At 43.0% G+C, this 10,000-nt stretch overlaps 1 protein-coding gene across 1 annotated transcript in view; it reads left to right on the top strand.

Annotated features, from left to right (window-relative positions):
* LOC125037384 overlaps positions 1 to 10,000 on the top strand; it is a 15,612-nt gene that overhangs the window by 4,709 nt on the left and 903 nt on the right. The window contains exons 2-4 of the mRNA XM_047630491.1: positions 7,192 to 7,276; positions 9,451 to 9,678; positions 9,860 to 10,000. The exon at positions 9,860 to 10,000 is cut by the window's right edge and continues 903 nt beyond it. Coding sequence (XP_047486447.1) covers positions 7,192 to 7,276; positions 9,451 to 9,678; positions 9,860 to 10,000 — 454 coding nt within the window. The remainder of the gene's footprint in view (positions 1 to 7,191; positions 7,277 to 9,450; positions 9,679 to 9,859) is intronic.

Below are 10,000 nucleotides of genomic sequence, written 5' to 3'. Positions count from 1 at the left end.
CTCCCTTTTTTCCTTTGCATATTCTGGGTCTTTTTGCTGTATGCCGTGAGTGAGTGTGTGAGAATACTAGAGTGAGTGAGTGAATGAGCGAATGAGTGAGTGAGTGAGCGTGTGAGAATGCAAGAGTGAATGAGTGAGTGAGTGAGCGAATGAGTGGGTGAGCGAGCGAGTGAGTGAGCGAGAGAGCGAGTGAGTGAGTGAGTGAGTGAGTGAGTGAGCGAGTGTTTGAGCGAGAGAGTGAGTGAGTGAGTGAGTGAGTGAAAAAAAAGAGACGAACAGAAACAGACACAGAGACAGAGACCGAGACAGACAGGGTATGCCCTAATGTTATGGCCTTCGATAGCCCCATTTGCAGAGGCACTGTGTATGATCTGAATCTTGAGCAACATTGTCCAGTTCTCTATCTCTTCTCTCTGCTCCTTATCTCCTCCCACTATATTTCATTTCTTCCCTCAGTTTATCTGTAAATAGTACGGACAATATATCAAGATATAATTAATATGCAAGACGAAAAAGAATAAATTGATAAACAGGTGATTGTTTATACAAATTAAATTCAAGAATATAAATCACTAGGCTCGTCACTACCTCGTCATGGGCATAGGAAATGCCAAAATAGAATTTATATACAAGATGAAAGATAAACAAGTGATGGTATATACAAATAAAGCACAAGAACAATATAAATCACTGGGCTCGTCACCCCTCGGGCAAAATGGGTATTGGGCACAGGGGCGTGTTCAGCTTACCATAAATCTCGTTCTTTATATCTTTTATTAATTTCTTTCTCTCTTCCCTTTTCTGAAGATGTAGCTATGTCCTGTTTTGTTTCTCTGCTGTTTGCTTATGTTGTGTCTATGGCTGTCATCTTTTGTGTGTACACTTCTCTCTTTTACTCTTTTAGTATCAGTCTGATTTTTATTTCAAATCTCTGTCTTTTCTTGACTTCTCCGTCTCTCTCTCGTTCTTTTTCACTCTCATTCTCTCCTCTCATTCCCTCATTCTTTTTCTCTCTCTCCCTTCTCCCTGTTCCTCCCTCCCTCCCACCCTCCCTCCTCCCCCATATCTCTCCTTCTCCCCCCCCCCCCTGCTTCCTCCCCCCCCACCCTCCCAAGAATCCTCCTCTCATTAATCTCCCCCCCCCTCTCTATACCCTCTCTTCGTTTATTATATTAATCTTCTCCCCCATCCCTTTTCCCTCTCTTCGTTTCCCCAAGGTCTCTCTAGGCACGTTGTCGCTGTATGCGCAGTTCACGCGTTTTGTGTTTTGTGTTTACCTCGTGACGAAAACATCAGAATTATCGTGCTAACCTTCTCAATAATGTTGTACGTTTTAGAGATTCTTTTTTTTTTTTTTTTTTTTTTTACACAAAGGTGCTTGCGTTTAATTATTGTTCACGATTATAGTCATGGTCACTTAACTGTTCATATCCGTGAGTTATGGAATTGGCAAGTAAATTATTGCCTATTATTCTTTTAAAGATCTTTAGCATTACATTCTTACTGTTATTATTATTACTGTTATTGTTAGCATAATGATAATAATGATTATTAATATAATTGTTTTGTTATTATTGTTATTATTATCATTATCGCGATCATTTTAATTGTTTTGTTGTGGTTATTATTATCATTATGATCATCATCATTATTGTTTTCATTATTTTATATGTTTAAATGTTCAAATTCCAAGAACGTTTGCGTGTGAACAAATGAGCGACGGGAAGCGTGCAAAGGTAGTTATGAATAGTTCCACCTCCACGCTTTGCCAACAACGACCTTCAATGATAAATGATGTTAATGACCTTTCAAGTAAAAAAAAAAAAAAGAAAAAAAAAATGGAAATAAAGTTTGAAAAATATTACCTTTGACATTGCCTGTATAATACGGTAATTAGTCGTCACTTATTACGTTGAAAATTTGTACCTTTGAAATAAATTGTTGTGGCTCAACGGACTATTAAATACAGTCATTCATAAGTCGCCGGCACATAGCAAATGACATAATGATATAATGACTTGTCAACGGAGACAGGTAACGGAGTAACACTAATGATCATATGACAATTATGGATATTAAGCTCGGCCTCCTTGTCGCTTGGCTAGTCTCTTCCCTTCTTTTCTTCTTCTTCGTCTTCTTCTTCTTCTTCTCTCTCTCTCTCTCTCTCTCTCTCTCTCTCTCTCTCTCTCTCTCTCTCTCTCTCTCTCTCTCTCTCTCTCTCTCTCTCTCTCTCTCCCTCTCCCTCTCTCTCTCGCAAACACACACACACATACACACACACACACATACACACATACACACATACACACAGACACACACACACACACACACATACACACACACAAACACACACACACACACGCGCGCGCGCGCACACGAATTTCCCTCGTCTTTCCCTTCCTCCTCCATCCCCACCCTTTCACTATCTCTCACTCTAAGACCTCCACATCGATCTCTGTGCAACATGACATCAACCGAAATATTGCATGCGCACGATCCCTCTCACTGACGCATTTGGAATTGATCCGAAAAGCTATAAAACTGGGTCATGGTGTCCGAGACGCGGATCGTCCTATCGAATTTCAATTGTGTGTCAAAGTCGTTGCACCGGAGAAAAAAAAATCAACGCTAACCTAGTATTTATACGTTGCATCGTCATTCGAGGCGAGAAAGCCCGCGCTATTGTTGCTAGTTATCAAAGCACGTGGAAAGAAGGTACATTGCAGTAACCTACGCGTGCAATGAATATTTTTTTTGCGTGTGCTTTTGCATGTCTGATTACTAATGTGAGCATTCGCTGCATTCAGTCCATACTTAGTAGTGTTAAAAGTGAACGGTATAACGCAAGACAAGGTTCATTTCTCTTTAAAAGAAGTACTTTCACTTCCCGATAACTGGGTATATTAGGCCTCAATAAACTTCACAGTTATAACTCCAATAAATTTAATCAGTTAAATTATTACCATGATAAAAGAAGTGACCTAAATCATAATATAGCCAGATATATTAAAAGCCGTATAACCACACTAAATTGGCAACACAGACAGAAGACGTCAGTACACTATAAATAATATACAATCCACTTATTATGTCAATCCCTCCCCCCTTCCCTCCCATCCCCCTATCTCCCCTTCCCATCGATATCCATCGCCCACCTTCCTTCCCTCTCTCTTTCTCTCCTTCCGTTCCTCTTCCATTTCCCCTCCTCTATCCCTCCTTTTACCTTCCCCCTCCGTTTCTCTCTCCACCCCTTCCCCTCCCTTTCCTTCCTTCCCTCTTTTTTTCTCCATCCTTCCTACTCCTTCCTTCCCTGCCTTTCCCCCTCCTCCACCCCGTTTCTTTTCCCCCAACCTTCTATCCCCCTTTCCTTTCTTATCTTCCCCTTCATCCTTCCACTCTTTCCTTCCCTGCTGTCCTTTCCCTCTCTCCCCTCTTCTCCCTTCATCTCTCATCTCCTCCTCTTCCCTCTTCTCCTTTCCCCTTTCTCCCTGTACAAGTTTCTTATCTTAACATTCCGGAGTCTTTGCAAGCCAAGGGGAAGGTGCGTCCCTCCCCCTCCCCCCCCTCCCTCTCCCTCTCCCCCTCCCTCTCCCCACGCCTCACACTTGGCATTCTTCACAGACCATATGCTACAGGTGAACACATACGTACACACGTCCATGTACAGCTACACGTATAGATGTATACGCACATGCGCATGCATACATAAAGAAGCATACACACTGACAGATACATATACGTTGATAGATGCACAGAAAGGTGTACTGATAGATGGACAAACAAGTGTACGCAGTGCACAGATACGCAAAAACAAAAAGCAAAAACAAAGCTAGAAATATTTGCCGCTGAAAGTCCTTGTTTATGAGGATGGTCACTTCTTACACCTTCTCTGTCCTTCCCCCTCCTCCCTCCCCCCCTTTGCTCTCCCCCTCCCCCTCCCCACTTGGCCATGGCACTAAAAACTGTCAACTGTTTTGTCACCACAATCTGAGGCTTCCCTTTGAAAAACTACTTGTATATTATGTTTATGAGCTGTCGTAGAGGCTGGCGGGAATTGAGTGATGAAGACAGACATGCGTAGATGCATATGTTCATATTCATATTCACACTTAGAGTCACACTCACAGTCACACTCACACTCACACTCTCACTCTCACTCTCACTCACACTCACACTTTCACTCTCACTCTTACTCTTACTCTCCTCATACTCACACTCACACTCACACTCACACTCACACTCACACTCACTCACACTCACACTCACACACACACACACACACACACACACACACAGACACACACACATACACACACACATACACACACACACACACACACACACTCACACACACACACACACACACACACACACACACACACACACACACACACACACACACACACACACACACACACACACACACACACACACACACACACACACACACATACACACACACACACACACAGACACACACACGCACACGCACACACAGACACACACACACTCACTCTCTCATGAAAGGAAGAACAAGAGAAAAGAAAAGAAACTAAACTAACAGTATCAACTTCAAAACTTCAAAAGGATCGATTACACGACCAGTAGAGGCTTAAAGACCACAAACAACACCGTATTCAAAACAAACAAACAAACACGTCTCAACAAGGAAAACACTTTCGCTGTTACGCCGAGTTGCCAGATGTCGCTTGACCCCATTATGCTTGGCTACCGACGCAAGACCCATTGGATTTATCTGCGAAAGTTATGGTGCTTTTCCGTTACCTGCGATAACCTTCCGGGTTCATTCATGCGTGGTTTATGAAAAAGAACCCAAGGTGTAGGAGGGAAAGGGGAGGGAGGGAGGGAGGGGGAAGGGAGGAGGAGGGGGGAGGGAGGGAGGGAGGGGGAAGGGGGGAGGGGGGGGGAGGGAGGGAGAGAGGGAGGGGGAAGGGAGGAGGAGGGGGGAGGGAGGGAGGGAGGGAGGGGGAAGGGAAGGGAGGAGGGAGAGGGAGGGAGGGAGGGGGGAGGGAAGGGAGGAGGAAAAGGGAGGGAGAGGAAGAGGAAGAGGGAGATAGAGATCTATATATAGGGAGAGAGATAGATAGAAAGATAGAGTTAACTGTTGGAAAAAATATCAAACCCAAAATAAATAAACCATGCGCAGTGTGCCTCTCTTCCGCACAGATGTATTTATATAAATTAAAAAAGAAAAGAAAAAGAAAAAAAAATTGAGGTCACCCAATCCTTCGGGAATTCAAAGAGCTTCAAGTGCCAATAAGTGCCCAAAGATACCGCGTGCCAAAGAGTGCCAGACAGATCGGCACTCCCCTCTTGCATGTTCCGAAATGAGAGCCACGTGTCCGGGACGACCCTACTTTAAGCTCTTACTTTGAAGTTTTAGTCTTTCGCTACGCTCTTCCGCTTAGCTGTCACCGCTACGCAGGACCACGTGGCTTAAGTAGCAAAAAAGAGAAAGGGAGGGAGAGGGAGAGGGAGAGGAAGAGGGAGAGGGAGAGGGAGAGGGAGAGGGAGAGGGAGAGGGAGAGGGAGAGGGAGAGGGAGAGGAAGAGGAAGAGGGTGAGAGGGAGAATTGAGGAAAAGGAAGAGGGAGGGTGGGAGAATGAGGAAGAGGGTGAGAAGATGGAGAATGAGGTAGAAGGAGAAGGAGAGGGAGAATGTGGAAGAGGATGAGAGGGAGAGGGAGTACTACACTATTTGTTTTCTACATTAATCTCTCGAACTGAATACTTTATCCTAAAACCCCTTGATCAAAATTCTCAGCTATTAGGAAATCGCCCCCTCCCCTAAATTAAGGAAGTAACCATAAACCTTCCACCCTACTTCCCCTTCAAAAAAAAAAAAAAAAAGAGAGAGAGAAAAAAGGGACGAAATAAAAAGAAATAGCTAAATTAACCCGTTCCCATAAACACGCACGGTCGTCTCTCGTTCCCCCATCATGTAGCTGCCAAAGTGCACGTGGTTTCGGTATCTCCCGGTTAGCAACATTAAAACTTTTATTCTCTCGGTGAATTGCTGTTGATTGGGTTTTAGAGTTTATATCTGGGTGCGTTTATTTATCGGTTTCTTTAACAGCGTGTCTATTTGTGTGTTTATTTTAATTGTTTGTTTGTTTGGTCTGTTCGTTAATCGATATGCTGTTCTGTCCTGATGTTGATGTATTTGTTAGCTTGTCAGTCAGTTTCTCTGTATCTGGGAGTATGTTTGTCTACCATATTGACCTTTCTGTTTTAGCGGTCTATCTATTTTCATATTTATACAATAGTTTTTGTTTGCATGTCATTATTATTTTTATTTTTTGAAATTATCTTATTTGCTGATCTATTGATTAAACTCTGTCTCTCTCTGTCTCTCTCAGTTTCTCTCTGTCTCTCTCTGTCTCTCTCTGTCTCTCTCTGTCTCTCTCTCTCTCTCTCTTTCTCTCTCTCTGTCTCTCTCTGTCTCTCTCTCTCTATCTCTCTCTCTCTCTCTCTCTTCTCTCTCTTCTCTCTCTCTCTCTCTCTCTCTCTCTCTCTCTCTCTCTCTCTCTCTCTCTCTCTCTCTCTCTTCCTTTCTCTCTCTCTCTTATCTGTCTGGCTATCTATAAATCTATTAGGTTATTTACCACAACTAGCCATATATATGTTGAGAAAAATATACAAGTCTCTCGTAAAATCATCCAATTACACAGCCATTTCGTTAAACCTAAAGAAAGAGGTGTAATTCCAGTCTCTTTATCGCTCTCACTTATCGCCCTTTATCCTCTTACTTGTATATCAGGATTATAGTAATTTGATCTCGATAATCCTCCTCTCTTTCCACAACTTAAACGAGCGACGAGGATATTATACCTGCTTCTGAGTTTATATGCACTTCTCGCATGTTGAATAACGAGGTACAGTACAGGAAAACACATAAAGTTGCCTTTTCTTGTATTTCCCTTCGTTATTCTGTTTGCAATTTGATTGACATGAATTCCATATATGTACTTTCGTTTATCCGTGTGTTTATTTACTGTTTGATATAGACGTGTGTATCTGATACAGACGTTTGTATTTGGTACAGACGTGTGTATTTAAGATAGGCGTGTGTATTCTATTTATATACATACGTTTTCTAAAGACGTGTGTGTTTGTGTATAAATCGTATGTATTTGTGTGTATTTACGTTTTTTTTTTCTTTTGTTTACAGGGAGTTCGTCTCCGCTGAGTAGTTTCATGGAATGTCCCTTCCCTGTTCCTTATGTGGATAAAGCTACCTCGAAGATCACATACAAGTAAGTTATTTTGTTAATCACCCATTCACACACACACACACACACACACACACACACACACACACACACACACACACACACACACACACACACACACACACACACACACACACACACACACACACACACACACACACACATATCCCCACCAACCCCCTCTCCCACACCACCCAACTCTCCCTCCCACACCCATCCTCTCACGCCCCCCCACACTTATTCACTCCACCGTACCCTCCCCCCCACCTCCCACCTCCCCTTTAGTATTCATTCTCCACTTTGAAGAGGGTGTGTAACCACTAACACGTATGGGATAACAGGTTTAAGATTCATCCTTCACACCTGCGCACTAACTTGAAAATATTCCCATATGCTTTTATAATCTATACGGCCATGTTATCCTTGAGCCTTTTGTCTGAAGAGAGAGGATCTGTTGTTTACGTGTTGCGAGGGTGTCACGTGTTTTCTGAACGTTTATGTAAGGGGTTGGTGGTGTATGCTTCTCTTTTTCTTTCTTTCATTTTGTTTTTCCTTTTCTTTCTCTGTCTGTTTCAGTCTGTCTGCCTGTTTATCTGTCTGTGTCTCTCTCTGTGTTCCTGTCAACGTTTAAGTCGCTGCTCCTGTCTGTCTATCTGTCTGTCTGTCTATCTGTCTATCTGTCTATCTGTCTGTCTCTCTTTCTCTCTCTCTCTCTTTCTCTCTCTCTCTCTCTCTCTCTCTCTCTCTCTCTCTCTCTCTCTCTCTCTCTCTCTCTCTTTCTCTCTCTCTATCTATCTATTTGTCTATCTATCTATCTCTGTCTATATATATCTTAATTTTCTTCCTCCCTCTCTCCTTGGCTCTCTTGCTTTCTAATTGTGCCCTCCCTTTGCTCTACTTTCTTCTTTCTTATACTCTCTCTCTTTTCTCTCTGCTTCTGTTCTCACAGTCTTCCTCCCGTTCCTTCCCTCCCTCTCCTTCTGTTTGTCTTCTTCCCTCTTTATTTTTCTCTTCTCTCCCTTTGTCTTTCTTCTCTCTCTCTTTGTCCTCCTCTCTTTCTTGTTTTTCTTCTTTCTCTGTCTTTCTTCTCTCTCCCTCCTTCTCCCTCCTATCAGTGTCATCAATGCCACCCGTAACTAGCCCTCATTCTTTTCAAGCACTAATTGTGATGCGTCAGACATGCTTAACAGGCCATGACATATTTTGATGACTGGCTTTTAACTCGACACTCACGATCACAACAGATGTCACGTAGTTTTTTTCTTCTTCGTTTACTTTCAAATAGAAAAAAAAGTATAAGTGAATAGATATACTAAACCTGGAAACTTATCCTAAACTTTACTCTCCCCCCACCTCCTCCAAAAAAATAAGGCGATCGGGTTATGTATAAGAACATGCGTTTTACCGCAAACGCGATTAGATTCAAATACTGATCACGTGTTACTCGTACACGGTATTACAGTCTTCCTGCTCAGTGAGTTCATAAACATCTTACGGTCTCTCCCTTGCTGAGTCGCTCATCCGTCCTTGGCCGGATAGATCTAGGACACTCCCAACCGCCACTCTGCCTTTTCCTTAATTACAAGTCGCCTCACATCAAAGGGATGTGCTAATGGATGATAATTATATGCTCCTAGCCCTTGCAATTAAGAGAAATGAGAGAATATGCTTGGGGAGTGTTCTAGAATGCTTGAGTGGTTGAGAGGGGACTTGGATGCGGCATTGGGTAGGGATCAGCGACTCGATTCGCTTCGTGTGCGATTCGATTTTGTTTTTCTTTTGATATTGTGTTTGCGTTCGGGTTTAGATTATTGCATTTATATCTATTGATCTTTTCTTATTATTTATGATTTGTTTTTTTCTGATTAATGCGTTGCAGTAGCTTTTTTTTTTAAACTGACTAACTTCGTGCTAGCCATATGTAGCAGGCAAGAAAAAAATAATGTTTACGTCACCAGAAATGAGAATGAAATTGTAAACTTGATATGCATGGCAAATCAAAATCAAATTACATGAATGAAATACAAACCGCACTTACCTAACCTCGCCCTCTACCCACAACCTGGACTCACATATATCATTATAAATGAAAAACAGATAAATAACTGAATAGACGAATAAATGAAATAGAAATACAACAATACAACCAACTGCAAAATCAACTTCCCTAATCCCCCCTCGCCTTCTCTCTCTCACAGGTGTCCCCGCGGCATCGAGATCATCGAGGCAGTGAGCACCCGCAGAGGAAGCGAAGCCGTGGAAATCGTCGAGATTGATGACCTGGAATCCTCTGCCCTGAACGACGGCGCTCAGGTGGTCGTGGTGAAGCCCCTGAAACCCACAGAGCTCGAAAACCCCGCCCAGGGAACCTACACGAGCAAGGACGACTGCAAGGACAATGAAGTGTACAATCCCGAAATCGACGCGTAAGTAATTGTTTGTTTGCCTTGACGATCCAACTTAGCTATCGTTGTTACTGTTGTTAGTAGCAGCAATTCTACTGAAACAGTAACGGTATTTAGGATAATGTTATTGATAATGTTAAATATAGTATTTACATATCTGTATCGCATTCTCATCTGGTCCCCCTCCTCCCGACCCCAACAGGTGCCTGCCCTACATCCCCGCCGGTTCCACCGACTCCGAGAAGCCCGACAAGCCCAACAAGCCCAACAGGCCCAACAAGCCCAAGAAGCCCACCAAGCCCCTGGAGAAGGAAGAGCAGCCCGTCGTCATCGCCGTCGGCAA

Source organism: Penaeus chinensis, chromosome 23, assembly GCF_019202785.1.
Source record: "Penaeus chinensis breed Huanghai No. 1 chromosome 23, ASM1920278v2, whole genome shotgun sequence".
NCBI classification, from domain to species: domain Eukaryota; kingdom Metazoa; phylum Arthropoda; class Malacostraca; order Decapoda; family Penaeidae; genus Penaeus; species Penaeus chinensis.
The sequence above is the reverse complement of the archived record's forward strand: the minus strand, read 5'-3'. Positions and strand labels throughout refer to the sequence as shown.